Source organism: Morchella importuna, assembly GCF_003444635.1.
Source record: "Morchella importuna strain M04M26 chromosome Unknown Morimp01GS031, whole genome shotgun sequence".
Classification (NCBI taxonomy): domain Eukaryota; kingdom Fungi; phylum Ascomycota; class Pezizomycetes; order Pezizales; family Morchellaceae; genus Morchella; species Morchella importuna.
The window spans coordinates 308,788-334,186 of NW_025763428.1; the positions used below are offsets into that span (position 1 = coordinate 308,788).

At 51.0% G+C, this 25,399-nt stretch overlaps 6 protein-coding genes across 6 annotated transcripts; 5 read left to right on the forward strand and 1 right to left on the reverse strand.

Annotated features, from left to right (window-relative positions):
* Positions 1-906: 906 nt before the first annotated feature.
* On the reverse strand, positions 907-2,280 carry LAJ45_08716 (uncharacterized protein; the record flags this gene model as incomplete). The annotated part of the gene is made up of 1 exon (XM_046118265.1): positions 907-2,280. One exon carries the CDS (start codon positions 2,278-2,280, stop codon positions 907-909), a length of 1,374 nt encoding a protein of 457 aa, XP_045968542.1.
* A 3,956-nt stretch (positions 2,281-6,236) lies between these two features.
* LAJ45_08717 (uncharacterized protein) lies at positions 6,237-7,939 on the forward strand (the record flags this gene model as incomplete). Its single annotated transcript, XM_046118266.1, has 5 exons — positions 6,237-6,331; positions 6,391-6,444; positions 6,527-6,579; positions 7,639-7,778; positions 7,934-7,939. 5 exons carry the CDS (start codon positions 6,237-6,239, stop codon positions 7,937-7,939), a joined length of 348 nt encoding a protein of 115 aa, XP_045968543.1.
* Positions 7,940-7,984: 45 nt separating this feature from the next.
* On the forward strand, positions 7,985-11,861 carry LAJ45_08718 (uncharacterized protein; the record flags this gene model as incomplete). The annotated part of the gene is made up of 15 exons (XM_046118267.1): positions 7,985-8,272; positions 8,330-8,350; positions 8,412-8,869; positions 8,916-9,141; positions 9,201-9,644; positions 9,696-9,963; positions 10,020-10,190; positions 10,251-10,417; positions 10,474-10,587; positions 10,642-10,828; positions 10,877-10,980; positions 11,031-11,147; positions 11,198-11,493; positions 11,736-11,788; positions 11,857-11,861. 15 exons carry the CDS (start codon positions 7,985-7,987, stop codon positions 11,859-11,861), a joined length of 2,919 nt encoding a protein of 972 aa, XP_045968544.1.
* A 608-nt stretch (positions 11,862-12,469) lies between these two features.
* Positions 12,470-13,631, forward strand: LAJ45_08719 (uncharacterized protein; the record flags this gene model as incomplete). The annotated part of the gene is made up of 2 exons (XM_046118268.1): positions 12,470-12,853; positions 12,945-13,631. 2 exons carry the CDS (start codon positions 12,470-12,472, stop codon positions 13,629-13,631), a joined length of 1,071 nt encoding a protein of 356 aa, XP_045968545.1.
* Positions 13,632-16,751: 3,120 nt separating this feature from the next.
* LAJ45_08720 (uncharacterized protein) lies at positions 16,752-19,308 on the forward strand (the record flags this gene model as incomplete). Its single annotated transcript, XM_046118269.1, has 5 exons — positions 16,752-16,764; positions 16,972-17,750; positions 17,841-18,456; positions 18,510-18,609; positions 18,663-19,308. The coding sequence occupies 5 exons, from the start codon at positions 16,752-16,754 to the stop codon at positions 19,306-19,308; spliced, it is 2,154 nt and encodes a 717-aa protein (XP_045968546.1).
* A 1,353-nt stretch (positions 19,309-20,661) lies between these two features.
* On the forward strand, positions 20,662-23,813 carry LAJ45_08721 (uncharacterized protein; the record flags this gene model as incomplete). Its single annotated transcript, XM_046118270.1, has 4 exons — positions 20,662-20,711; positions 20,816-22,055; positions 22,163-23,543; positions 23,641-23,813. 4 exons carry the CDS (start codon positions 20,662-20,664, stop codon positions 23,811-23,813), a joined length of 2,844 nt encoding a protein of 947 aa, XP_045968547.1.
* Positions 23,814-25,399: the final 1,586 nt, after the last annotated feature.

The following is a 25,399-nucleotide window of genomic DNA, read 5'->3' on the forward strand; positions in this document are numbered from 1 at the left end:
CATACCCTTATAAGGCGAATCGATTGCCCTTATAAGAGGTACACTTATAGGGAGATTAGACTGTATTGTTTGGGTAGTCGGACGCTCTCATTAATGTGTAATCCTGCATTGACTAATTTTCTCGTCCTAAACTCGGCATGCATGGTACGTAGGCAAACCGCCTTTATATATATCGCCGTCGATCGAATCCAAAGCAATTAGCGGACTAGTGGAAGCGATGGAGGATTTTGATTCTTGTTTATCTCTACATATCGATTCTGTCTGTTCCGTGATATACAAGTATCGACTGTTGCTTCGGATATAGGATAGGAAAAGACGAATCAATAGGTATCATTTTAATATTGGGACATGCAAAGATGAGAGAGCTATAGGCTATAGAACCATGACCTGAAGACGGATATTAGAACGTCTTCTATTTACTATGGGAAGTCCTCTAATTACCAAAGAAGGCCAACTTTTTTTTATTTATTTATTGTTTATTCTTTATTCTTTATCACACATAAGCCCAAAATAAAAAGAGCCCAAAAAGAGCCAAAATAAAATAAAATAAAATAACGAATTCCCCCACAAACCACAAACGACAAATTGCATCCCTCCCTAACTCCAAAAACGTTGTAAAAAAAGAAAGAAAAAAAGAGAAAAAAAGGTAATCCACCGACCGCTCTATGGCCTATGGATGATGATGACGATGGTGATGATGGTGACGATGAAGCACCAGGTGCTAGCTAGCTAGTGCAAAGACAGTAGTAGTAGTACCAAGAAGTTAGCAGTATAAGTAGTATGGATACAGATGTCAAGCGTAAGAGTACAGTATTAAACCCCACCCCCCACCCCCCACCCCCCATTACCCCCTCTCCCCATCTCCCCCTTCCCCCCAACCCTTCATCACCCCCCCGGGGGCCCCCATCACTTCATCCTCAAATACGCCTTCACAACCCCCTTCCCCACGCCCCTCCCATCCCCCTCCAACGCGCCAATCCAATCGCGAATCTGCACGCCCGCCCCCCTCTCCCCATCGTCCCTCCACGCCCCAATCCTCTGCCCCCCCGTCCAATACTCCAACCCCCCACCCGCCCCGGGCGTCGTCGGCGTCGCCACCCCCCCAACGCCCCCCACCGGCGCCATCGCCGCCTGCCCGCCCCCACCGCCAATCCCGCCCCCAGCGGCCGACATCCACGAATACGTCTTCTTCTTCCGCTTCCCCCCGAACCCGCCGATCCCCATCATCATGTTCGCGGTCGCGTTGGCCGCCTTGTGCGACATCACCTCCTCCTTCTTGCTCGCAATGTGCTTGCGCGACTCCTTCAGCGACATTGTCGGCGTCGACGGCGGCTCCACCTGCGACGATGACGCCCCCGCCCCTCCTGCTGCTGATGGTGTCGTTGGCTCGACTGTGGGCGTGCTGGCCGCCGTGGCCGGCGTCTCGCGCTTCGCCTTCTTTGCGATGCGCTCCTGCTCCTTGTTGAACTCGCGCTGCTGCAGCCCCCTCAGCGCCTTCGCCGTCTCATTCGCCAGCGTCGTCGTCGGCGCCGGCGCCGGCGCCATCTCCCCCGCCGTAAAGCTGAATGAGCGCTTTAGTGGGTTCCCCGGTGAGACGGCGCTATCCGGGACGCCACCGCCCTTGATAGGGTCCAGCGACGCACCCTTTACGCTGTCAGCCCACTCGCCCGAGACGACGTTCTGGGCGCGGCGGCGTGCGCGGGCGAGGACGATTGCGCGCGTGACACACTGGTTGATGCGGTCCTTTGCGGCGAGGCTGAGGAGGGCTGCGATGTCGGCCTGCTGGCCGTGGGTGACGAGGGCGCCGTTGCCGGCGTTGAGCGTGAAGAGCTGGCAGGCGGCGTCGCGCGTCTTGCGAAAGAGCCGGTTGGACAGGATCTCGGGGGTGAGGAAGGGGTTTGAGAGGTGGGCCGTGCGGATCTCGGCCTGGCGGCGGTGGGCGATGCGGGCTTCTTCGTCGGAGGAGGAGGTACCCGGGGCGTTGCTGGTGCCGGTGGTGGTGGTGGAGGCTGTCAGGCGCGCTTCTTCTTCTTTGAGGTCGATGCCGGCGGAGGTGAGGGCGTCGGCGAGGTCGGTGGGGTCGGTGGGCTTGGAGGCGGGCGGGGGCATGGAGGTGGAGGCTTGCTGCTGGGATTGTTGGGATTGCTGCTGTTGCTGTTGCTGCTGTTGCTGCTGCTGCTGCTGGTATTGCATCTGCATTTGTTGGTGCTGCTGCTGCTGTGGAGTGAGTTGCCCGTTCTGGGGATATTGCTGCACGGAGGGGGATTGCGGGAACGACATTGTGGGTGTTGTTTGCCTCGCGGACGGACGGACGGACGTTTGCTTGCTTGATTGTTTGCTCGTCGTGGAGGGGCGGTGGTTGGTTGGTGACTGAAGATGGTGATTAATATTTGTTGATGTTGTGAGAGAGAGAGAGAGAGTTGAATCTGGAGACACGAGGTTACCCGGATGAGGGTGCACTGACCAGAGCTTGAGCCGCACACGCTAGAGAGCTGCTGGGGATTTATGTTGCAATTTGTGGACTGGAGGGGAGTTGGGGGGGGAGGGGGGGGGGACTCGGTGGGTTATCTATGTGCAGTGTTGAAGTTGGGCGTCTGTGTGAGTGATCAGTGAGTGGGTGAGTGTGAGTGAGTAAGTGCTCTGGTTGAGATGGCTGGAGTGCAGTGCAGTACAGTCATGCTCGCAGCTGAGAGCAAACCACAAACATGGAGAGAGAGAGAGAGAGAGAGAGAGAGAGAGAGCTGTGTGTGCTCCGGGGAAAACACGTGTCAGAGATCCGTCCCGTTGCAGTTTCTGGGGTTTGGGAGGGAGAGTTCAAGTGGCGGGAAGTGCTGCCGATACGGGCAAGGAAGCTGCTTCCCTCGATCCAGTACTGTCAAGTCGTGCAGTTCGTTAGAGCTAGGTACTACATGTAGTCCAGAGACAGCTTGCCGTGGCCAATGGGGTATTCGATTACTTCCCTAGCAACAGTCTAAATAGAACTGCTAGTAAGTGGGCTGTGATTCGTAGGAAACTCTCTATTAGACATGCTTTCCATTTTCAATTATAATTACAAAAGCTCTAAACTCGTTATCTACCACCCTATATAGCCGGAATTTGAGGTTTTTTTGGCTACTTCTTGGGTATGCAATACCATTGACTCCTCCCCGATTACAGATCAGCGAGGGGAGCCAAACCGCTACACGAATCTATATAGCAACACAAACCCTCCGTTCATAAAACATCACTCGTGCCTTTTTTTTGTCTCGCCATGTTTATCCACCTAGTACTTATGTTGACTAGTACTTGCCAAATTCCCTTTTATGCCCAGCTGTTTTCTCCCTCATCCGAAAGTATTGGAGTGGTACATCTTCAGACGAAGCGGCAGCCCTAAAACGTCATGAATTGGATAGCTATTTGGCGGCACGAAGTCGTTGTGACTCTATAATACATGTAGGTTTGCTGGAAACAAGAAAATCTAGTAGGTAATATTCGTTTAGAAGTTGTTCATTTCATATTGTTCTCTATCCCACACGCCGTCAGTCATTAGTTCTGCGTGAAGTTTAGGCGCAGAAACCCAGGCAGGGCCAGAACAGGGCTAGAATACTCAATAAGTTGGCCTTGGTAGTTAGATCTTGGGGCGGTATCATAACCAATAAAAACCAAATAGAGGATACATCCTGGACCATATCGTTGTATGAGACATTTCAGACAAATAAGGAGTGCTATACTTTCGTTAAATAACGAAAGCAAAGAAGCAACGGCCTAAAGGTTTTAGACAAATTAAGTCCTATTGAAAGATATCTCGGATGTTTTCTGAAGAGATCTCAATATAGGGTGCTCCAACTGGTAAACTAGCAAGCTCGTATTTTATAATATAGCCGTTTAATAATTGTTTCCGTCAAGCCAGAGAGCTCATGAATATACCTTCCGAGTGAAATTAGCTAATTTATAGATATCGAGACCGGCCGGGACAGCCACAACACATATCTCTACTTCATCCTCATGATAACAACTACTGCAGATAAGCTTGACGCGGGTTGAAGTAGTCATTACAAATGTGAGCTTTAGCAGATGATAGGACCGCATGTACCCAAAACCATAAATTAGGACAATGCAGCTTGTGGCGTGTGCCGAGTGACAGTCTATGATGAAGGCATAATTGACTGCCATATTAGTCATCATAGCATCACAAAGCTCTTGAACTGCCAGAGCGATTCATTATTAGAAGTTGCCTCAGTCTTATTGATCTGGCTTGCGACTATAAAGCAGACTATTTCCTCGTCCATGGAGTGGTGGTGTAATCATGAACTATCACTCGGCACCCACGGTATTTCGAGAGAACAAGGATGTGTCTGGAAAATCGAAGAGCAAGATCTATAACCTCTGGCCGAAGAGCTATGTGCTATGAAGCAAATTTTCGCCACGGAGTAAGAGCTGCGGCTATGTGCCGTAGCGTCAACGCGCAGAGCGCTCATAGCCTCAAAGCCTAGCTCGCGCGTCAACTAGGTCCTGAGAAGTCGTAACTACCAAGAATTCTCAGGACTTGATTAATGCGTGAGCATATGTAGCTATAGTGTAATCTCCTAGTACTAGGCCTGCCCAGATATAAGATCCAGTGGACATCGTCATGGCTCATTGGTAGGGAATGCACTGGCGGATGGGCCTCATATTCGGCCATGCTAACACGATAGCTTCGTGCTCTTTGAAATACAGGTCATTATACTCGCTGCAGGATGGTGGCCTAGAAGCGGAGAAAAGGTCCTAAGTGTGGATTATTCGCCCAAGAGTTCCGTTTTCTGCCAGAGAAACCCTATAATACTCAGTCAGTAAAGCTCTTCATTGGTTATAGTTTGCTATGAGATTTGGTTCAGACTGAGGTGGGCGGGGTGGGCTCGGCTCTAGTAGCCCTAGGTGGGCTCGGCGGTTATGCGAGGGTCTTTACCTGAGACTCAAAGCTAGTGGTACTATAGCTAATAAGCTATGGTTTCCTGAGATATCTGTTCATTGTCTCCAAGATTATCCAAGCTGGCGGATAAACCGTATTCGCCGAGGCTCATGGCCACTGGTAGTAGCTAACCATGGCTCTGTCCGTCGTTTCTCAGGATTATTCAGGTTAACAGAGAGTCATGCTCGCTGAGGTTGGAGGTAAGCCTGGCAGGAGCCGTAGTTTGATGGGCGAATGGGTTTGGTATAACTTGGGGCGGTAAGCTAGCCGTCATTTAGACCTAGTAAAAAAAGCTAGACTGATGTTTGGTCTCTAGTTGGGCTGATTGCCTCGGGAAATTACATCCCATCAAGGTACTGTACTCTAAAGGGATGGTACGAGATTATATGTACTCTTATATTCAATCAACACAGGTTTGATCTACTATATGTCAGCTCATAACGAACCAGGTTGTTTTGGAAACGGGAATAATATACGGTTTCACGCGCAGTCTAGCTACTAAATATGAAACTAGTTAACTGAGTTACTTAGTTTCGGCCTGAAGCACCTGGCCTCGGTCTCTCAAAGGTAGTAAGGGCTTGGGGTTATGGTATAGGCTCGTACCCATCGCATTCTTTGTTACGAGAAATATGCATTCACGGGACGGGAGGTCAAGACTGCACACGTATTTCCATACGGTTTCACCACGTAAGCACGTGACCGTGTCGATCAAGCGTGAAATAATATAAACCCGTAGAGTCCGGTTTTGGGGAGTATCGTCAGAAATGTCTCTGGGTTCTAATTACTGGAAAAGACACTGGGGTTCAAACAAAAAACTGGATTTAAAGTTCAGATGGAATTTACATTACTGTGCGTGCAAAGAGTAATGTTCGGTGACGTCGTATGCATGAAACAGATGCTAAATGGGATTGTAATCGTGAAATGGCATCAAATTCAGAGACTGAAATGTTAATTGGCCATTTAGTTTTTCTTATAGGGCAAGCCTGGGCCTAAGCCACCATGGGCAAAGGCAATTCGTAGTTTGGGAGCAAAGAGGGTCAGTCTCGCGATGATGCCATAGAGTAGAGTACATCATAATACATGCATGTAGGTGGTAGGCTCTGATAGCCGTGGATCAGAGCGGGTTTGGGCATCGATGACTCGTGTCACCCCAGCCAGCCCTTACATGGGGTCACCGCATACATACCGAGCTAGAAAGGTGTAGTTATGAAGATATTCCGCTGTCTATCTGCTGCTGCAGCAGTCAACGAAGTTGATATCCACTCAGACTCCCATCGAGTGTAGCCGGTAGCCGTTTGACGCGCTCAAGATGATGTTTATCCATCCTAGTATAGAGCCGTCAGTTTGTCTGTTGGATGATTTGAATTGGTGCCATAACCTCGATCAAAACCCCGCTTCTACCATGTAGGTATGTATGTACCTCCCGCAAATAGCATGTAACCTGAAGGCTAAATAACGGGCAGTAGCAGCAGCACTGGGAGCAGCAGCAGCAGCAGCAACACACGTCCTGTCTACACGTAGGGAAACAGATTTCGTTAGACGAGTGGTGCTTGCGCGGACAGTAATGGTCATTGCTAATGTGTGTGCTGCATAAGATAGACCCCATCCCATAGTTCAGGGTTCATCTATGGATCCGCGCAGCAACCATTTGAGTAAGTGATCTTCACGGGAGATCGTGTGCGTGCGTGTGTGGTGCGCTTAAAGGTCCGAGCAATGTCTGTCGGGAATCGTGTAAATCATCGTGCCGGCCTGCCTTCCCTCGTCATCCCGATTCCCCGGTATATCGCGGACCGATGCGGGGAGGCTCTTACTGTTATCTGACCTCCCCCCGACTGAATCTTAATCTTGGACAGTGGTCCAACGATTTTAGCGAAATGTCATGTAGGGGGACGCTAGCCTAAGAGCCAGAGAGAGAGAAAGAAAGAAAAGAAAAGAAAAAAAAGTTTCGTGAGCCTATGGGCCTTTACATATGCCCTACCACGAAGATCTCATTGACTGTTTTTACTCTACCTACTTTTTCTCTCTACAGTTGTAACTTGTTGTCGTTGTTGTCTTCCAGTGGAACACCGAATAAGGACCCCCGATTTGATAGATCGGGAATCGATTGATCTAGGAAATGCTGGCCCTATCAGAGTGGCTTACTAGTCGCTCTGTCATTCAAGGTTAGAGAGGCGGGATAAAATAAGCTTCCGGCATGGTTTCGAAGAAAAAAAATCCTTCGCTTAAATTCGTGTGTGTGTGATTGTGTGTGTGCTTGTACGCTATATAGACGCCGAGAGTGATTCTAGTCATTTTGATCAGAGTGAAGCGAATTTTGTAGACACATATCGAGGATGTATTGAGCTGAAGTAACTGTAAACTGTATGGAGAGTGCAAAAAACCTGGATGGTGGGGGCTAAATGTGTTTTACATCTGGCCGCTGACTGGGCCCTCTTCCACCCCCCCCCCCCCAAAGAGACTGGGAGAAACAAGCAGGTGCACCTAACTCCCTGTACGTTTCTTCTTTGCCCCGCGCTTGCTGCACTGCACCTCTGAGCTCCACCACCACCGAACCATAGCCCGCCGCCAACCACATTCAAGCCGACACCTCATCCCTGAGGGACCCTCCTTTTACCCCACCGAACTCCCTCCCTCCTTCGTTTCTCTACTTCTGACCCATTCAAGTTCTCATACCCCCTCTCCCCTGCTGTTTCTTCTGTTCATCTGTTTAGAAGGTCAGCAGTGTCTGGTGTTCCCAGTGTTTCGTTTCGACTACTCTTCTGTTCAACACATCGTTGCTTTCCCCATAATCTCACTCGACTGGTATAGAAAGTCAACTTTAGATCTCAAGCTTCAACGTCATTCCCTCAAGGTAAGTTAACCGTTATCCACTACAACAAACTCTTCTACTATCTTCACATCTCAAATCTGCAATCTCGCTGTCCTCTCGGCATCGCAAAACCAATTAGTCATCTGAGATTCCCTGTTTCACACGAAATAAGTTGCTGACAGGCAATTGTACTCTAGGCATGAGCAATGGCTTCATCCACTGCTGCTGCTACCGTGGGTGATAGAAACATGCGGTTCACCAATAATCTTCTAAACAACCAAGCTCAACAGGATCACGGATTCCGCTTCCCCGCCCATACCCCGCTTCACAATGCTGAATCTCCTCTTTCGGCTACGCCCGATAGCAGAGCAACGCTCCAGCGTCGTTTTACGACCGATTCTATGAGACCTCCCAATATCGATATGGGCTGGGATTCTTCCAACGTTTTCCACAGAAACCGGATGAACCCCTCGGACTCATTGGACCTTGCTCCCAGCTTTCAAAGGCTTCAGGTTGCAGACCAGTCGGAGGCTGATGTATGTTCTTCCCGGAGGTCTTATTGCTAGTGATAGAGCTAATATATAGTCATATAGAGGAACCAGAAAGTCCAAATGGTTCGTTTATTTAGCTACCATCAGATGTCACTTTCATAAAATCTTACTAACATACGCAAAGCTTCAACAAAAGCAGCAGGAATTGGAACATAAACGTCAGCAAAGGAAGGTCTTCGAGACTCAGATGGCTCTCCTCCATATCCAGCAGCAAAGGGATGAGCAGGAAATCATGCGTATTGCTCAGGACCTCGACCGGGATCGCCAGGTTACTCAAGGAAGTGTCCATGGAGGTTATAAACCTTCGGCTGTGCGTGTTCCGACTACTCCTCCAGAACTACGTGACGGTGCCACCTACGAATTTAGCAGTTCTGGGGTTCCTGTAGCCACCGCTCTTGCAACACCACCGAGCAGTGGACGTCGTGACGGCCGTCAGCTTATGACACCTCCTACAGACGATGGAAGCATTTTCATGCCTCACAAACCATCCAGGTCTGTTCCGGGATCTAGGCGTAATTCGGATGAACATGAAATTCTGGGAATGCAGGATCAGGCTCCTATTGGACCTAGATCTAACATCAGGTAAATACCATTTCTTCCTAGCTGAGGATTGTGCTGATCTTTGCAGAAACTCTTTGCCAAATGGCTCCATTGCTAGACCAGGTCAGCAATTGGATACTGCTTCATCACACCTAGGAATGGGTCAGATTGATACCAGCTTTCTATACACCGAAGCGGACAAGAACGGGAATGCCAAAAATGCCCCATCTGCAACCAATTCTTTGAAGACCTATCTTCAAATGACAGACGCTGATGACTTTCCCGTTCTGGTGCGTCGTGATAGCTTCCCTGGGGTTGTAATGATCTTCCCCAGCCCCTTCATACATATAACCAAAAGCTAACCTATCTTTAGCTTTCTTCCTCATCTGCCGCCCTTGACCTTGCTCTCTCCAAGCCTAAGGATGGTCAGAGCAATGTGCCTGGAAGCTGGAGCAGCTTCCGTCATCGTCCTGCTCAGCACAGCCTTCCAGCAAACAATTACCCATACACACCAGCAGGCAAATCCTCGCCTAAAGTTACTGTCCCACAAACCGACTCCCCAACCACCTTCCGTCGTTTCGAAGAAAAACCATTCCCCCAATTCTCCGAAAACCTCGAAGCAAAATTGACCCAGGGGAATGACATTTCCCATGCAAATCAAAACAGCATGCCGAGACTTCAACCATCTTTCTCGACTTCGGACATCCCGACTATGAGAACTTCCAATCATATGAATACTCAGAGTTTCAGCAGGATTCAGATGGAGCGTCCGAGACATAGTCGTGAACCATCGGCTAGTGGCGAAATCTTGAATTCGGTACCTAGCCAATATTTCACATTTATACCCCAAAAGCTTACAATTCAATAGGGAAACCAGGCACTTGCATTTGGCCCTCCTCTGTCGACAGGAGTTGGACCAATGCCTGTCATGACACCTCCTGGGATCACACCTCTTCCCTCTCCTGGCATCTATGGAGCGTATGGAAACATCAACATGGCAAACTCTGTCTTTCACGCAGCGCCCTATGGATCTTATGGTCCTTTGTATGCCCAAGGTTCCAAAATTGGTGATTCTACTCAACAAACCACCAATGCTCAAAACCGCAATGTTCCAAAGAGAGCCCATGATGGGGAAGGTTTGTTGCGGCTTGATAATAATTTCCGAAGAACTGTTTGCTGATGTGCTTCCCAGCCAATCGATTCACCAACGTTCAGCTCGAGAGCTTGAAGGGTGATATCTACGGGTATTGTAAGGACCAGCATGGATGTCGTTACTTGCAGAAGAAGCTGGAAGAACGTAATCCCCAATATGTTGAGATGATCTTCCGTGAGACACATGCCCATGTGGTTGAACTCATGACAGGTAAGCTTTTTATCTCGTCCCCGTTTCAAAGATTAGAATTATTCTAAAGCACTCCGATAGATCCCTTTGGAAATTACCTCTGTCAAAAACTTCTCGAGTTTGCCAACGATGCCCAGCGTACTGTCCTTGTCAATACTGCTGCTCCCAATCTCGTCAAGATCGCTCTCAACCAGCATGGAACCAGGGCTTTGCAGAAGATGATTGAATTCATTTCAACCCCCGAACAAGTAAGCCTCTTACCATCGATATTTACATGTGTGTTCTTCGCTGACATAGTTTGAAGATTGCCACTATCATCCATGCTCTTGAGAGCAAGGTTGTCGACTTGATTCAAGATCTCAACGGTAACCATGTCATCCAGAAGTGTTTGAACCGCCTCAAGGGCCAAGATGCTCAGGTTAGTCAAATGATTAGAGTGCAAATCAATAAAATCCGTACTAACATTACATAGTTCATCTTCGATGCTGTTGGCAGACACTGTATCCCAGTGGGAACACATCGTCACGGCTGCTGTGTCCTTCAACGTTGTATCGACCATGCATCTGGTGACCAGAGAGCTCAATTGGTTCAACAGATTACAGCTCATGCAGTTCAACTTGTCCAGGATCCTTTTGGGAACTATGTTGTTCAATATATCCGTGAGTAAAAGCAGCTTAATACTATTGACCAGTTCTAACAACTTACAGTCGATCTTAACGAGCCAATGTTTTCCGAGCCCTTGATCCTTCAATTCCGTGGACGTGTTTGCGAATTGTCAAAGCAGAAATTCAGCTCCAATGTTATGGAGAAGGTGCATACAGCTTCAATTACTTCTAGCGTACCAAGCTAACCAGAAATTAGTGTATCCGTGTGGCACAACAATCAATCAAAGCGGTTTTGCTTGAGGAAATGATGAACCACACAGAGATGGAGAAGTTGCTTCGCGACTCATATGCAAATTATGTCATTCAGACGGCTGTAATACTCTCTAGGATCTCTATGTGTAATCCATTACTGACGATTGGTAGATTGAATACTCTGGGCCTCATCTCAAGCAACAGCTTGTCGATTGCATTAGGCCAATCCTTCCAGCAATCCGCATGACACCTTATGGACGCAGGATTCAACAGAAGATCCAAGCACCCGGAGCCTCGGGTGGCCTTGTATTCCAAAGCCCAGGCCTTCAGACTTCAGGTTCCCCTACTGGACACCCTCAGCCACCCCAACGCTCGAACTCGTACAGCCAGCCTTCCATGCGCCCAACCCCTGTACAACAGCAATCCTATGGAAGTGCATTCCTCGATGGGGGCGCGCCATTCTATATGTGAATTACTTTTCCTCTAACGACTTATATCTGGGTAATGCTCTGCTTTATGACGCCTTGTTCATACGCTCTTTTTCTTTCACATTCCTGGGACTATGAAAGAGATGAAACACTATACGACGAAACGATAATATATGGGCGAGTGGGGGGGGGGGGGGGGGGGATCGCTCTTGTTGAATTATTGAGGGTAATTCCTCTTTATGGATTTATGGCCACCAAAAATTCTCCGGGTGTGGTTGTAGGTACGGTGGTGTTAAATGGTTGGGAAATCGTGCCATGGCTGTATATTACGTGTGTATGCAGGATTGCTGACTTGACTTATGGTATTTTGTACAATACTTACATGTTTTCCTTCTGGCTTAGACTAACCTGTCTTTTTTTCTTATCTTTTCTTTTCTCAAAAATATTTCTGGCTTTTTCTTTTTTACACCATGGATGGATACTGTGGAATAACCCTGTTCTATATCAGCTTAAATTACCTCTTCAGTTCTTTTTATTATACCACCTTCTACTAGTATTTTTTTTGTTTCTCTCCAAAACGGGGTGTATCACTTGTTGAATTATCTATCTGTACTCTAGCTACCATGAGATTTCCTTTTGTTGTTTTTTAACTTGTAGCTACCACAAAAGCATTGCGGTGCTTTCCTGTATATACATCCGGCGGTGGCGGGTTTACTCATTGGCTATTTTGAAATGACGAAGAGGAATAGAGACCATTTCCTCGAAAATCAACACTCTTTTGTGCTAGCAGCGTGATAGACATAAAAATCATAATAGACCCACCAATAGGGCTGAGATCACAGACCGTCACTCATTGTCAGGGTCAGGGTTAATTTCTTGGCGTAGATCATCCCACCAGACTGAGATTTACGCATGCTGGGCTTACAGAGCCTCAACCTTATCCAATTCACCGATAAAGTAGAAAAACACACGAGACCTCCGAAGAGCAGCGCCACATACCTCCAGCAATCCAAAGATGCCAATCTCAATTCTACCTCCTCGGGACACCCACACGGACAAATTCGCCGAGTTCTCGCGGCCCGATGAACACTACGAAGGGGAGGAAGAAGATGAAGACATGGAGGGCGACATCGCCATGGGCGACTCATCAACGAAAAAGAGAGGCGCTGGCGGGAGAATGCCGATTGTGACACCCGGAGAGGTCGTCACGAGCGATCCGCAGTGGATGAGGGGACATGGAACCTACCTGGCTGAGACGGAGGAGGGAGAAATGGGGACGAGCATTGTCGCGACTGTAGCGGGGAGCGTGACGAAGACGAATAAGCTGCTGAGCGTCAAGCCGCTGAGGGCAAGATATACGCCGGATATTGGAGACTTAGTTGTAGGGCGGATTATGGAGGTGTGTTTTGCCGTTGGAGTTTGGTGTTGGTGTTGGCGTTGGAGGTGGGGGTGTGTGGGAGCTGATGTGAATGGTGAATGGTGAATATTAGGTGCAATCCAAACGCTGGAAAGTCGATATAAACAGCACACAGACGGCGCATCTCCTCCTGTCGTCGATCAACCTTCCGGGTGGTATCCTCCGGAAACGTACCTCGACAGACGAGCTCCAGATCCGGACCTTCTTCTCCGAGGGCGACCTGCTCGTCGCGGAAGTCCAGTCGCTGTTCCAGGACGGTGCTGCATCGCTGCATACCCGCTCGCTCAAGTACGGGAAGCTGCGGAACGGGTACTTCATCAAGGTCGACCCGAAGGGCATCCAGCGGTCCAAGTCGCACATCCTCACGCTGACGATGGCCAACGGCGGCGGGGAGGTGGACGTGATCTTGGGGATCAATGGGTATGTGTGGATCTCGAAGAGGGTGACGGGCGCGGATGGGAAGAGGGATGGGAAGGAGGTGAGTATCACGAGGTTGGAGGAGGAGGCGTCGGAGGCGATTTATTCGTCGGTTAATGAGTTTATCTCGCCGGCGACGAGGAGGGAGATTGCGAGGGTGGGCAATTGTGTCACGGCGCTGGTGAGGCATAATGTGAGGGTTGATGAGGAGATCTTGAATGCAGTTTATGAGGCGGCGGTGGAAGAGAGTGTGCAGATGGAGGAGGGCGGGGACGAGAGTCTGGAGGGTGAGGGCGGGAAAAGGTGTGTGGAGAAGGCACTGGTCACCTGCATGCGGGCCTGATCTGCTGTGCTTTTATAATAATAAATGTTGTGTTTCTTGTTCCCAAAAAGTTGTCGATTGAATCAATGGGCCTATTGAGTGTATATGGTAGTCCACCTGAATGGGCTGAGGATTGATATCACATAAAGCTTGTGAGACTAACAGAACTCTTCCCAGACACTACTCTGTGAAAGGTTGAAAGCTTTGTCTAGCTTTCATAGCCCACCATAACCAAGGAAGAATAGGAATTAAACCCGTGATCATGAGCTCCGGGGAGCATGGCAATTACGAGCCTCAAATGATCTGAATGTCGATAGGTTAGCTGGGCGTTTGTAAGACCCCCCAATTATTTTCATACGGTGACGGTGACAGTGACGGTTTAGTGTAAGCCACGGGACTAAATTCTAAGTTAACACTACAACACCATAATAGTTCTCAGCTCAACTTTGGATAGTAGCAGAAATCTCTATGAAACACGCCGGCTACTTGAAGTGGTTGTGGTTTAATGTTGTGAGAGAATCCCGGGCCCAGCCAGATGATATATAATCGATATTAGCTAATTGCACAATTTGAATCCTCAAGCTCGTTAGAAGCGAGTGACCAGGTATGATTAGGTATGTGCCTCGGTTGCTTTTGTAAGCCATAAAATCTTAGCCCTGTACGCAAATACAGCTATATAACGGGAGGAACGGATATTCTGCACACTACACATGGTCTCTACCATAATCTTCCCCGCTTTCGCACCCTGGAGGCTCAGCTTATCAGCCAGTTCTTGGGGTTATTTCAACTAGATTCCTGAATAAGATACATCCGAAAGCAAACGCTTCCTGTACTGCACTACCCTTAATGCCTGAGATTGATCTTCTTCATAATCCTTCTATTCAAATTACTAGTGACTATGCTGGATCGATAATGGGAACTCTGGTATGGTCATGACAGGTGATGTGGCAGTATATGCTAATACAAGGTTTCGACATAAGATTTAAGATATATTGGCAAGATAACCCTACATAGACTCCTGAGCATTGATTTTGGACTTCCGAGCCTAGGAGCCATGTTTGGGGTTATGGTCCGTGGCTGGAACTGATGCCTTATATGGTATTATAAAGTGGATGACGCGGTCTCTTTTTGCCCTTTTATACCTGCATCCACAAACAACAACACTGAGTAAGCATGAATATTGATAAAGGGTCTATATGTAGTTGTTGCCTTCCTGTGTTTCTGTGCGCAGGTGTTCATAGATAAGAATGAGTCAGAACTCCAGAAAATCGAGTGATAAACCATGATGGATCTACTGATTAGGTTGTATTGTAGTCGCTGCAGACAACCGCATCCGTCAACTCATCCCGTCCTTGTGTAAGTAGGTACATGTAGCTACATACCGTTTGTCATCTCCTTCGGTTTTGTGCCTGATGACCAATGTCAATCAGCCCATGAAGAATACAAAAAAGGTTTCTACTGCATTTGGAGCACTGGTGGAACACTGGGGGGAAAGCTAATTCTGCTTAGATCGTGTTATCGTGCCCCTGCGGGAACATCTAACCTGCCAAGCCACTAATACTGCACGTATGTAGGGGGAAGGGCCTTTGACTTGTCCTGTTTGCTGTTGCTCCAGGTTCTTGCTGCCAGCGCCATTTGGTGGATTCCATAATGGCGCTAGCATCATGGCTGTAGGTAGCTGTAACCCCTGCCTGGTTACAGAATCCAGGTCCCAGGGACGAGAAGGAAGCTAGATCTTACAGTCCCACTGAGGAAGGGCTGCACGAATACAGATGATCTGGTTGCGGGAAGGGTATTTTGCTTGTGAAAGCCTCTGATTGTTCAGGTGATGGTTGTTGCTCCCCCCGGCTGGCTGAAGAAGTCAATGATGAATCTATGATGAATCTATGACCCAGATCTGGCTGGGCATGTTGGAGACTCCGGCAGAGGAGACAGACATGAGGCTCAAGTTGACGTTTGGTTAGGGGATCGTCCGTGGGGGAGCAAAAATAGCTTCGCTTGCCCCTAATTCTGCACTCGCTTCGTGGCTTGCATGGCCCAAGTAAACCCTTTTCGGCAAGCAGGGTGCCGTACCTGACCCATGCTACCCTTGCCTCGATGTGAGCCAGAGTCGAGGACCCCAGGCTGAAGCTGGCTATATGCACATATACTTCTTACATACATTTACTGGGATGATGGTGAGTGAAGTGTGTGCTATCTGCTCTGGAGCATGTCGCTGGCCGCGGAGCCAGAGGTGGATACAGGATATGCTTTCCCCAACGGGACCTTTTTGTAGCAGATCTGTATGTACAGAGTGAAGGGTACTACAAGGGCCAGCGAAGCAACAGGCTGCGGCGTGTGTATTTTGCCTGCAGATTAAGAGTCAAAGATTCCATGATCTTGAAAGACAGACAGACAGACAGCCAGACAGACATGTGGAGACGTGGCTTGGCGATATTAGTAACCTCCCTCCTCCCCTTCCTCCTCCCTGGGCTCCTCCGGCCTCGGTCTTGTGGCAAGAAAAGTGAGCGCACAAGAACTTGAGCAGCGTGATATGTCGATGCGGATGGCTGCTTTATTATCATTGTCGGTCAGTTGGCCTTGAAGGGTTCCAACAAGCTAGGTAAGTTCAGTGGGTACATAGAGTAGAGTAGGTGGTATGCATGATTTCTATTGTAGAGAGACCCTTATTTTATTTATTTTTTTGTTACAAAGGCACCAGCTTCCCACCCACAGGGATTGCAAAAAAGGAAAAAGCCCTTTGGAGCATCGTCTCTATCGCTGGTTGTTGATCGATAGAGCTCCCCTGTGCTTCTTCCTTGCTTCCTTGCTTGCTTGTGACAGAGAGGTTGACTCTTTCATAACCTACCTATTACATACATAGTCCTGTGTCTCGCCTGGGCCCCGTTTCCCTCCTACTCCCCCGTCTACAACACAACCAAAGTGCCGTCTCATCTTCCTCTCTCAACCTCTCGTTCTCATTTGAGCGTCCGCACCCACCATCCACCACCACCCCCCATCAACGAACAACATATTTATCCATCGACTTTCTATCAATAGTCTATTGATAAAGGGCCCACTCTCGTCTACCGCTGCCGCCGCTTCGCCGTTCTTGATAGCTGCTGTTTCGCTAGGGCACAAAGGCATCTCTGCCTCGCCATCATGTTTTCCGAATGTAATCTTGAACCCCTCCCCATAACCCCTCCGTAGAAAGAAAAAATGATGTTATCCTTCCAGTTCCGTCATCGCGTTCATCCATCTACCACCCCCCATCCACCTATCGCATCTTGATATTATTTTCATATTTTTCTTTTTCCCCCGAACTCGACTTCGCATGCTATACCCGGTTCCCTAGCTAACTGAGAAAATGTGTTTCTTCCAGATGCTTCCCGATTCCTGGCGCAGTCCCAGACTCGGATGAGTGCTATACGTGAGGGGCGCCTAAACAATCCACACAACACCGCGCCGCTATTCCACTCGGCTGCCGACTTTATGCCCCCGGACGAGGAGCACGAGCAGGAGGTGCAGGACTTCTATGCCTTGAAGAGCAGCCGACGGCATTTCGGGGCGTATGCATCCTCGAACGCGACAGTCCAGGAGGAAGACGACGAGGAAGATGGCGACTATTCTGGTGGGAGCACGCAGGAGCTACGGCAGAGCGGGGGGAAGGGGAAGTCGAGGTTGTCGGTCTTGGGAAACACAAACACCATCAGGAGCTCGTGGAGAGCGTCAAAGTCCGCTGGGTCCTCGGCGGTGAGGTCGACGTCGAGAACAAGCTCTGTGGGGAGCGACGGGACGGAAAAAGGTGAGAAGGGAAAGGGGAGAATGGTAGATATTGGCCTGGATGATAGCGTGCGGCTGGGAATGATGCCGGAGGGGATCGACCATTCGGATATGGTAGAATCGGCTGTTCAAAGGCCGTTCGGTGGTTATGAAAGACGGCATCTGTTGGAGGATGAAGACGATGACGATGGTGCGGATCGGCCTCCAAGGGATATCTGCATTCAGATGCCGTCGGACGATGATGAGGAGGAACCTGCGTTCCAGCAGTTCCGAAGACCGCCGCCGCCAAAGTCTAACTTGCCAGATAAAAAGTCGGAGACTACATTCATGCCGCGACTGTCGTCGCCTACGCAGCCGCGCGGGCCCCATATGAGCATTGTAAGACTCCCCACCCTTTCCCCGCTATGGCTCCCGTTTGTTTTTTGAGCTTGGGTTGATCGATCCAAGTTTATACTAAGTGTCTTTTAGATTCCGCAACAAGTGGCGTATCCACCTCTAGAACCTCCGTCACATGATGCGATATGGGGAACTTTATATATGGTGCTGATGACTTGCTTATTTACCACGTCTTTCGTGGTGTGGCTACACACTGAAAAATTGAATTTGGGTGGTCTCGATACAGTATATCGCACGATACAGTCCTCAATCCATCTTCTCACAGTGGACACACTTCTTGCAATCGGGGTTTCGTTAGTGTGGATGTACCTTCTCCGGGCATTTGTAAAACCGCTGCTCTTCCTCATACTGGGGGCAGTGCCCATAATTCTGGTGGCCTTGAGCATGTACCCACTCATCATGTCGTATCGCGGGAAATGGGAAGGTGACGCCCCGCAAGATAAAGCAATGAGATGGGGCAGTATCTTTCCCGCAGTCATGGCCGCATTCTGGGTCTTTTTTGCGTGGAGGGGGAAGAATGCGCTCGGCCGCGCTATAGGAATTATCCAGCTTGCTTGTAAAATCCTTGGAGAGAATGCAGCCCTGGTGCTTTTGAGCTTTGGGACCCTGGGTGCCATTTGTGTGTTTACTTGGGTGTGGGTGGCCATGTTTACGAGAATGTTTTGGATGGGGAACTACATTGTAGGAGGTGAGTTTTGTTGCTGTGAGATGGTGGTGGTTGGGTGGAGCTGACGGGAATAGGTGTTCCGTTGTGGCATTTGGATACCAAGATGATGATGCTCGCTACATACTACATCATGATGTATTTGTGGACTTTGGGGATCTGTTCAAATATCCAGAGGTAAGTCGATATTTTTTGGTTTTTCAGCATTTCATGATATTAACATTTCACAGGGCAACTTCTGCCGCAACAGTTTCCCAATGGTATTTCCACAGACACCAGATTCCGAAAGCTTCGTCCAAGGATATCATGCAGGCCGCGTTTACACACTCCACCACCACTCTGTTTGGCACAATCTGCTTCTCCTCCCTCGTCGCACTTCTGGTCCGCGTTCCGTTGATGGTGGCCCCCAGACGCATCGCAGCCTTCATCCACATGTTCTGCTACAGCTTCATCACCTCGCCCGTGGCATCACTCACCAACCCGCTGACACTGACATACGCCGCGATCCACTCACAGCCGCTGATCGCGTCGTCCCGCGCCGTCGCCGGCATGCGGTTCATTGACACGGCGGGATACGGGACCGGGAAGCACCCGCGCACGGCCTACAAGTTCAGCAAGATGCTGCTGACGGCCACCCGCGGCATCACGGCGCTGAGTATGGGCATTGGCGCATGGGTCACGACCGCGAGGGACATCAATGGCGGGAGCGCGTACGGGTATATTGTGGGCTTGATTGCGGGCGCTATTGGGTGGGCGGTGCTGGGTGCGACGGAGGGCTGCTTGAGTAATATTGTGGATGCGTGCTTGGTGTGTGTGGGCTCCGAGGGGCCGAATGGGGGGCATTGTAGGGAGGCGCAGATGGTGTTTGGGGGCTAGGCTAGGCCTGTAGATAGGGCGTAGCTGTGGTGCCTTTTTTCTGCGGTGTTTTTTTGTAACGATTTTTCTTAAGAGTGGTTTTATTTTCTGGTAGACTTCTTTTTTCTCTCTTTTTTTCTGGTTTGATTGGGGATTGGGGATTGGGGATTGGGAGATCTTGGATTGCGGATGTGCGTGTGGTGTAGCTTTCCTCGTTTTTTTTTTTTGTTCTTGTCCCTGTTCACGATTGATATATAAACCTTTTGGGGGGGGGGGGGGATGGAACGATGGGATTGAGAGTGTAGAGAGAGAGAGAGAGGTTTCTTCTTCTTCATCTTCATCTTCTTGGCTATTTTCTCTATTCCTCTATTTTAACCTTTTTTTTACTTCTTTTTATCTTGTCTTCGGAGCCAACGGGTCGCGTGCACGGAGTTAGTTGTTAGTCTCTCTCTCTTTTTTTTTTGATGATGAGTGAGTGCTCTACATATCGTCCTTATGAAGGAAGGAAGGAAGGAAGGAAGGAAGGAAGGGATATGGATATTCTATCTCCCACTTCTTGATTCCTCGTCTCGTTCCTGCTGTTCTTGGGTCCTACCTAGTTTGTGTCTGTGTTCATGTGCATCTATCTATCTCTTCTGTGAGGCTTCCTTTTCTTTTTTTATATTGTAAGTATGGGTTAGTAGTTCGTCGTCGATCGTATGGGGGGGGGGAAACAACCAAAAGTTACTAGTTGAGAGAGGAAGGAAGAGGGTTTTGATTTTTGGTTTTTTGATTTTTGATTCTGAGTGTTTTGTAGGCTAGGTTTGGTTATAGATGAGGTTCGAAACACACACTCACACACGAGATCCTGTTCCGTAGGTGCCCTCCTTCTTCACCCCCACTCATCCACTCCCCCCTTCACCTCCACTCATCCACTCCCCCCTTCACCTCCCACTCACCCTCACCTCCACACGTGCCCCCCCACACATCTTTATCCTCATCCCACGCACGCACGCACGTGACCCAGACACAGTCCCACATCTGCGCACACACGCCGTAGCACACGTCCCCAGGCACACAGACGAAGGGGAACACGTCTTTTTGGCATCGCTCTCGTTCAACGACTTCATTCGCTCTCGACCCTCGCACGATACGACACTCCTCTGACCCACGATATACCCAGGACCCATCAATCCATTCCCGGCCCTCTCTCTCTCTCTCTCTCAATTACACCCCCCGGTCATAGGATACCGCTCGCAGTCCATCCGGGTGTCTGTGTCTCTGTCTGTGTCTGTGTCAATAACAATCCCACCACCATCACCATCACCAGCAGAAGAAGAAGAAAAGAAAAAAACATTGAAGCATCAAGGAGGAAACCTGTAAGAGTCTGCAACAATGCCGCCAAAGCGCGACACAAACTTTACTGATATCGGTGTCGCTGGACGGTATGGCTCTCTCTCCCTTTCTCCTCTACACTGCTCCCTCCCCTCCTTAGTTTGTTCCCCCGCCTGCCCCTCGCTCGCACGCCCGCAGTACTAACACACACCAGCAAAACCGGCGTAACGATCCGCGACACCGGCCACCGCGACGAACTCGGCATGGAGCCACTCTCGGGCTTCTTCAGCTCCCCCATCAAAACGCCCGCCCCACCACCACAATCCAAAACCCCCGCCGCTGACCTTGCCCCCACCACCACCGCCCAGCAGCCCACGAGCTCCCCAGCAAAACTGTCAATGAGCATGGACCTCGTCACCACCACCAGCCCGACCCCCGCCCGCCTCAGCCGCGACCGGGCGTCGCTGCCCCCGCGCGCGCGCTCGCCGGCAAAGACGGCGATCGGCGGCGTCACGCCTGCGCGCAGGGCGTCGAGCGTGGGGCTGGGCACGCCTGCGGAGGGCGTCGTGGAGAGGGTGCTGTTTACCAGCGCGGTAGCAGCAGCAGCAGCAGTGGTGGAGAGCTCGCCGGTGCTGCCGGTGCTGCCGGGGGTGGCGGAGGAGACGGCGTCGTCGTCGCCGGCGCTGTCGCTGCCGCCGGTGAAGGCGAAGAAGGCGCCGGTGAAGAGGGGCGGCGGGCTGCTGGTTAGTAAGAAGCCGCCCCCGGCGCCGGCGCAGAAGACGTTTTCGTTGATGGAGGACGAGGTGGAGTCGGATGGGGAGTTGGAGTTGGGGGGGAGTGGGGGGGTGGAGGAGGATAGTGTTGTGGAGGCGGCGGTGACGCCGGTGGCGACGACGAAGGGGAGGGGGAAGACGGCGGCCGCGGCGTCGACGGAGAAGAAGAAGGTTAATGGCAGCGCGAAGGGGAAGGGCAGGAAGGCGGCGGTAGCCGTATCAGAGCCAGAGCAGGAGGAGGAACAGCCCGAGGAGGAGGAGGCCGAAGCTGAGCCGACGCCGAAAACTAAGCCTGCCACTGCGCGCGCGAAGAAGGCCGCGGCCAAGGTCGTCCTGGAGCCGGAGTCGGAGGCCGATACAGAGGTCGAGGCGGTGGCGAAGACGAAAGCGGCGAATAACCGCGGGAGGAAGACGATTGCGAAAGCGGCGGCGCAAGAACCGGAGGTAGAGCAGGAGCAGGCGGACGAGGACACCGAGGTGGAGGAGGTCCCGGCGCCGACGACGAAGACGAAGGCTGCAGCGGGCAGGGGGAAGAAGGCGAAAGCCGTTGAGCCAGAGCCGGAGCCGGAAGCGGAGGGAGAAGAAGAAGTAGTCGAGGATCCGACGCCGAAGCGGAAAGGTGTGGCGCGCGGGAGGAAGAAGGCTGCGAAGCCTGCTGCTGGACCGGAGCCGGAGCCAGAAGTGGAGGCAGAACCGGAGATGGAGATGGAGATTGATACGGAACCTGCTGCGAAGCCGAGGACGAAGAACGCACGCGCTAAAAAGACGGCCCCCGGGGAAAGAAACAGACGGCCGCGAAGACGGCGCCGGAGCCGGAGCCTGAGGGCGAGACGGAGTCCGATCCAGCACCAGCGCCAGCGCCGAAATTGAGAGGTCGCCAGAAGAAGACTGCGAAGGCCTCGGCGCCTGAAGCAGAAGCAGAAGCAGAAGCAGAAGAAGAAGAAGAGCAGGCAGCGCCTAAACAGCCGGCCAAGGGCAAGGGCCGTGGAAAAGCTGCTGCCGCTGCAAAGGTCGTTGACAACGAGGAGGAGGAGGAGGAGGAGGAGGAGGAGGTCGAGTCGGATCCGCCTGCGCCAGCAGCTAAGGGTTCCCGCGCAGGGGGGAAGAAGGCGGTGAAGGCGACAGAGCGGGTCAAGAAGGCTGCGGCCCAGCCTGCAGTGGACTCCGAGGACTCTGAGCCCGCCACTACACGGGGCCGCCGCGCCGGCGCAAAGAAGGTCGTTGAGATCCCCGAGTCGCCACTCGAGGCCACGCAGCAGCCCACGGACACTGAAGAAGCTGGCCCGTCACGGAAGCGCTCCAAGACCACCACCGCCGCCGCCGCCGCCAAAACTAAAGCCAAGCCCAATGCCAATGCCAAGGGTAAAGGTAAAGCACCCACTAAGCAGCTCAGCCCCGAACTACAGTCCTTCACGCCGCGCTCCAACTCCAAGCGCGCCTCTGCAGCAGTAATCGGCAAAAGGGGCACCCAGCGCATCATCACGCAGCCCCCGCCCTCGCGCGCAGCATCAGTGGAGGCTGCAGCCGCGGGCGCAAGAAGGTCTACCCGCGCGACGCTGCCGCCGCTCGCGTTCTGGCGCGGAGAGAAGGTGGTGTATCAGCTCGACGGCAAGCGCGGAAAGGACGCGATGGCGATGCCGACGATTGCGGAGGTGATACGCGTCGAGAGCGACGAGGACGAGGGGAAGCGGGGGGTGAAGCGGAAGCGGGCTGCTGCTGGGGGTGCTGCGAAGAAGCGGGTGAGGAGTGAGGCGGTGGAGGTGGAGGCGGGGGAGAGTGATCCTGAGGAGGAGGATTGGGAGACGAGGGTGGTGGATGGGGAGATTGGTGTGGTGAGGGGGTATGTTAAGACTTTTCGGCGTGATGGTGGTGGTGTTAGGCGTGCGGAGGAGGAGGAGGAGGAGGAGCTGGAGGAGAGGGAGCTGGCGTTTTCGAGGAATAGGATTGTGACGGTGGAGGTTGCGAATGGGGATTTTACGTTTGTGAAGACGTGTACGGAGGAGTTTTTTGGGACGGGTATGGTCGAGATCCCGCCCGGGGGCGTGAAGAGGACGAAGAATTCGGGGAAGATGCATTTGGTTTTCTATGTCATTGAGGGCAAGGTTGCGGTTAGGGTCGGCGAGAATGCGTTTAGGGTGAGGAGGGGGGCGCAGTTTATGGTGCCGAGAGGTTTGTGGCTTTTTCTTTTCTTTTCTTTTTCACTTTTTTTTACGTCTTTCTTTTTTGGTGGTGGGAAGCAAGCTGACATGTGAGATGTGTGAAATAGGGAATTTGTACTCCATCGAGAACCCATACGACTTTAAAGCAAAGATGTTCTTTGCCCAGGGCTGCGAGAAGGTCGTTAGTGGCGGCGGCAGCAGCGGCGACGACGACGACGATGAAGAGGAGGAGGAAGCCGAAGGCGACGAAGGGGTAGATGGAGAAGGAGCCAGGGACTAGGAGATGGAGGATTAGAAAAACCTCTGGCTTCCTTTTTTTGTCCCTGTTGGGCTTTGGTTCTTGTACGTTCTTGTGGATTCACTGCGGTTCTGGATGTGTGTCTTACTTTACTTCTTGTTGCTGTTGTTCTTGTCTTGTGTTTGGATTCTTTTTCTTCTATTGTCTTTCTTCTTCTTCTTCTCTTCTTCTTGTCTTGAAGTGTTATGGTCCTCCTCCTCCTCCTCCTCCTCCGGCTGCTGCTGCTGCTGCAGCGTTGGCCTGGATGGTAGGCAGGTAGGGTGTATGATTACGAAATTTTTTAGCCACTGTTAGGTAGTTGCGTGGTTGGGTAGTTACTATATCCCCTCTTCTTCTTCTTCTTCTCTGATATCTTTCTTTCTTTCTGTGTTATTTTTCTTCTATTGTGTCTTCTTCTTGGTTGGGCTGGCTTGCTGTATGTTGTATACCCGCAGGGAGGGGAGCGGGGAACGGAGAGAGCGGGATGGGGAGTGGGATAAGGGAAGGGGGAAGATGTGGTAGCTTATTCGTACCGTTATAATACTGTCTGTAGCTGTACTGTACTCTATTGGGGTGTTGGGGGGTTAAATAATTAGTATGTAGTGTTCTTGTTCACCTTCCGAGTTATTAAGCTTGTGTTGTATGTGTGTCCATGGATGGGCGAGTGGTGGTGGTGAGTGGGAGTGGGAGTGGTGGCGGGTGGGTGGGGCATACCGAGTGACACCCTATGGCGCGACACCATAGCAGCGAGTGATGGCCTGTGAGGATCGAGTGATGGTGTGTGATGTGAGTGTTTCACGTGACTACCTGGCTTTATGTTTTGCGCCGGGGAGAGGTAGGGTGTGTGGGAAGTGGGGGGTGGGAGTTAGATTGAATGCTGCTGCTGCTTCTTTGGGGGATGTAGTTTTGGATAGTACGTGGGTACATGTAGCTACTTAGCTATAGTAAGCTCAACAATATTGAGAAGCTTAAGCTGTAGATTCTTTACAGCTGGCTATATTGTTAGAGCTGCGAGTGACTTATGCATGTGCTCGACAGGGCTGTAGTTACTTTCTTGTGTGTGCCGGGGCGTCGGCTCTCGCTGTGGCGGGGAGGGGCGGAAGGAACAGCGAGCTAGTTTGGTATCCGCGATGGGTAGGTAAGTCCCAATAGGTAGATGGGTGGTCATAACTACAGAGAAACATATCCGCTTGAAACCCCACCCCCCTCAAACTTCCAACGTTTGGAGGGAACAAAAAATTGCGGCTTGCTAACAAATATCTCTCTCTAAACCCCACCCCCCGATAACTCCAGCAAAATTCGGCCATCGCGGGGATGGGGTTATGATAGGCTTTGCTGTAGATGACTACACAGCTGCATGTAGTAGTAACCATATATTATCCCCCCTCTTCCGGTCTCTAAGCGCCGGTGTTGAGCGAGTACGTGCTGTGTACCATGGTTGCGTGAAAACTGTATCCTCTTTGACTTTTAGCATGAAGAGCGGGATCTCCCATGCCTTCCCCCGCAAATGGGTGAAAAGTGCGAGTGAGAAAAGGAGGAGGAGAATGAGGGCCTACCTAAGCAGGACAAATGAAGCAAATGCCGCTCAC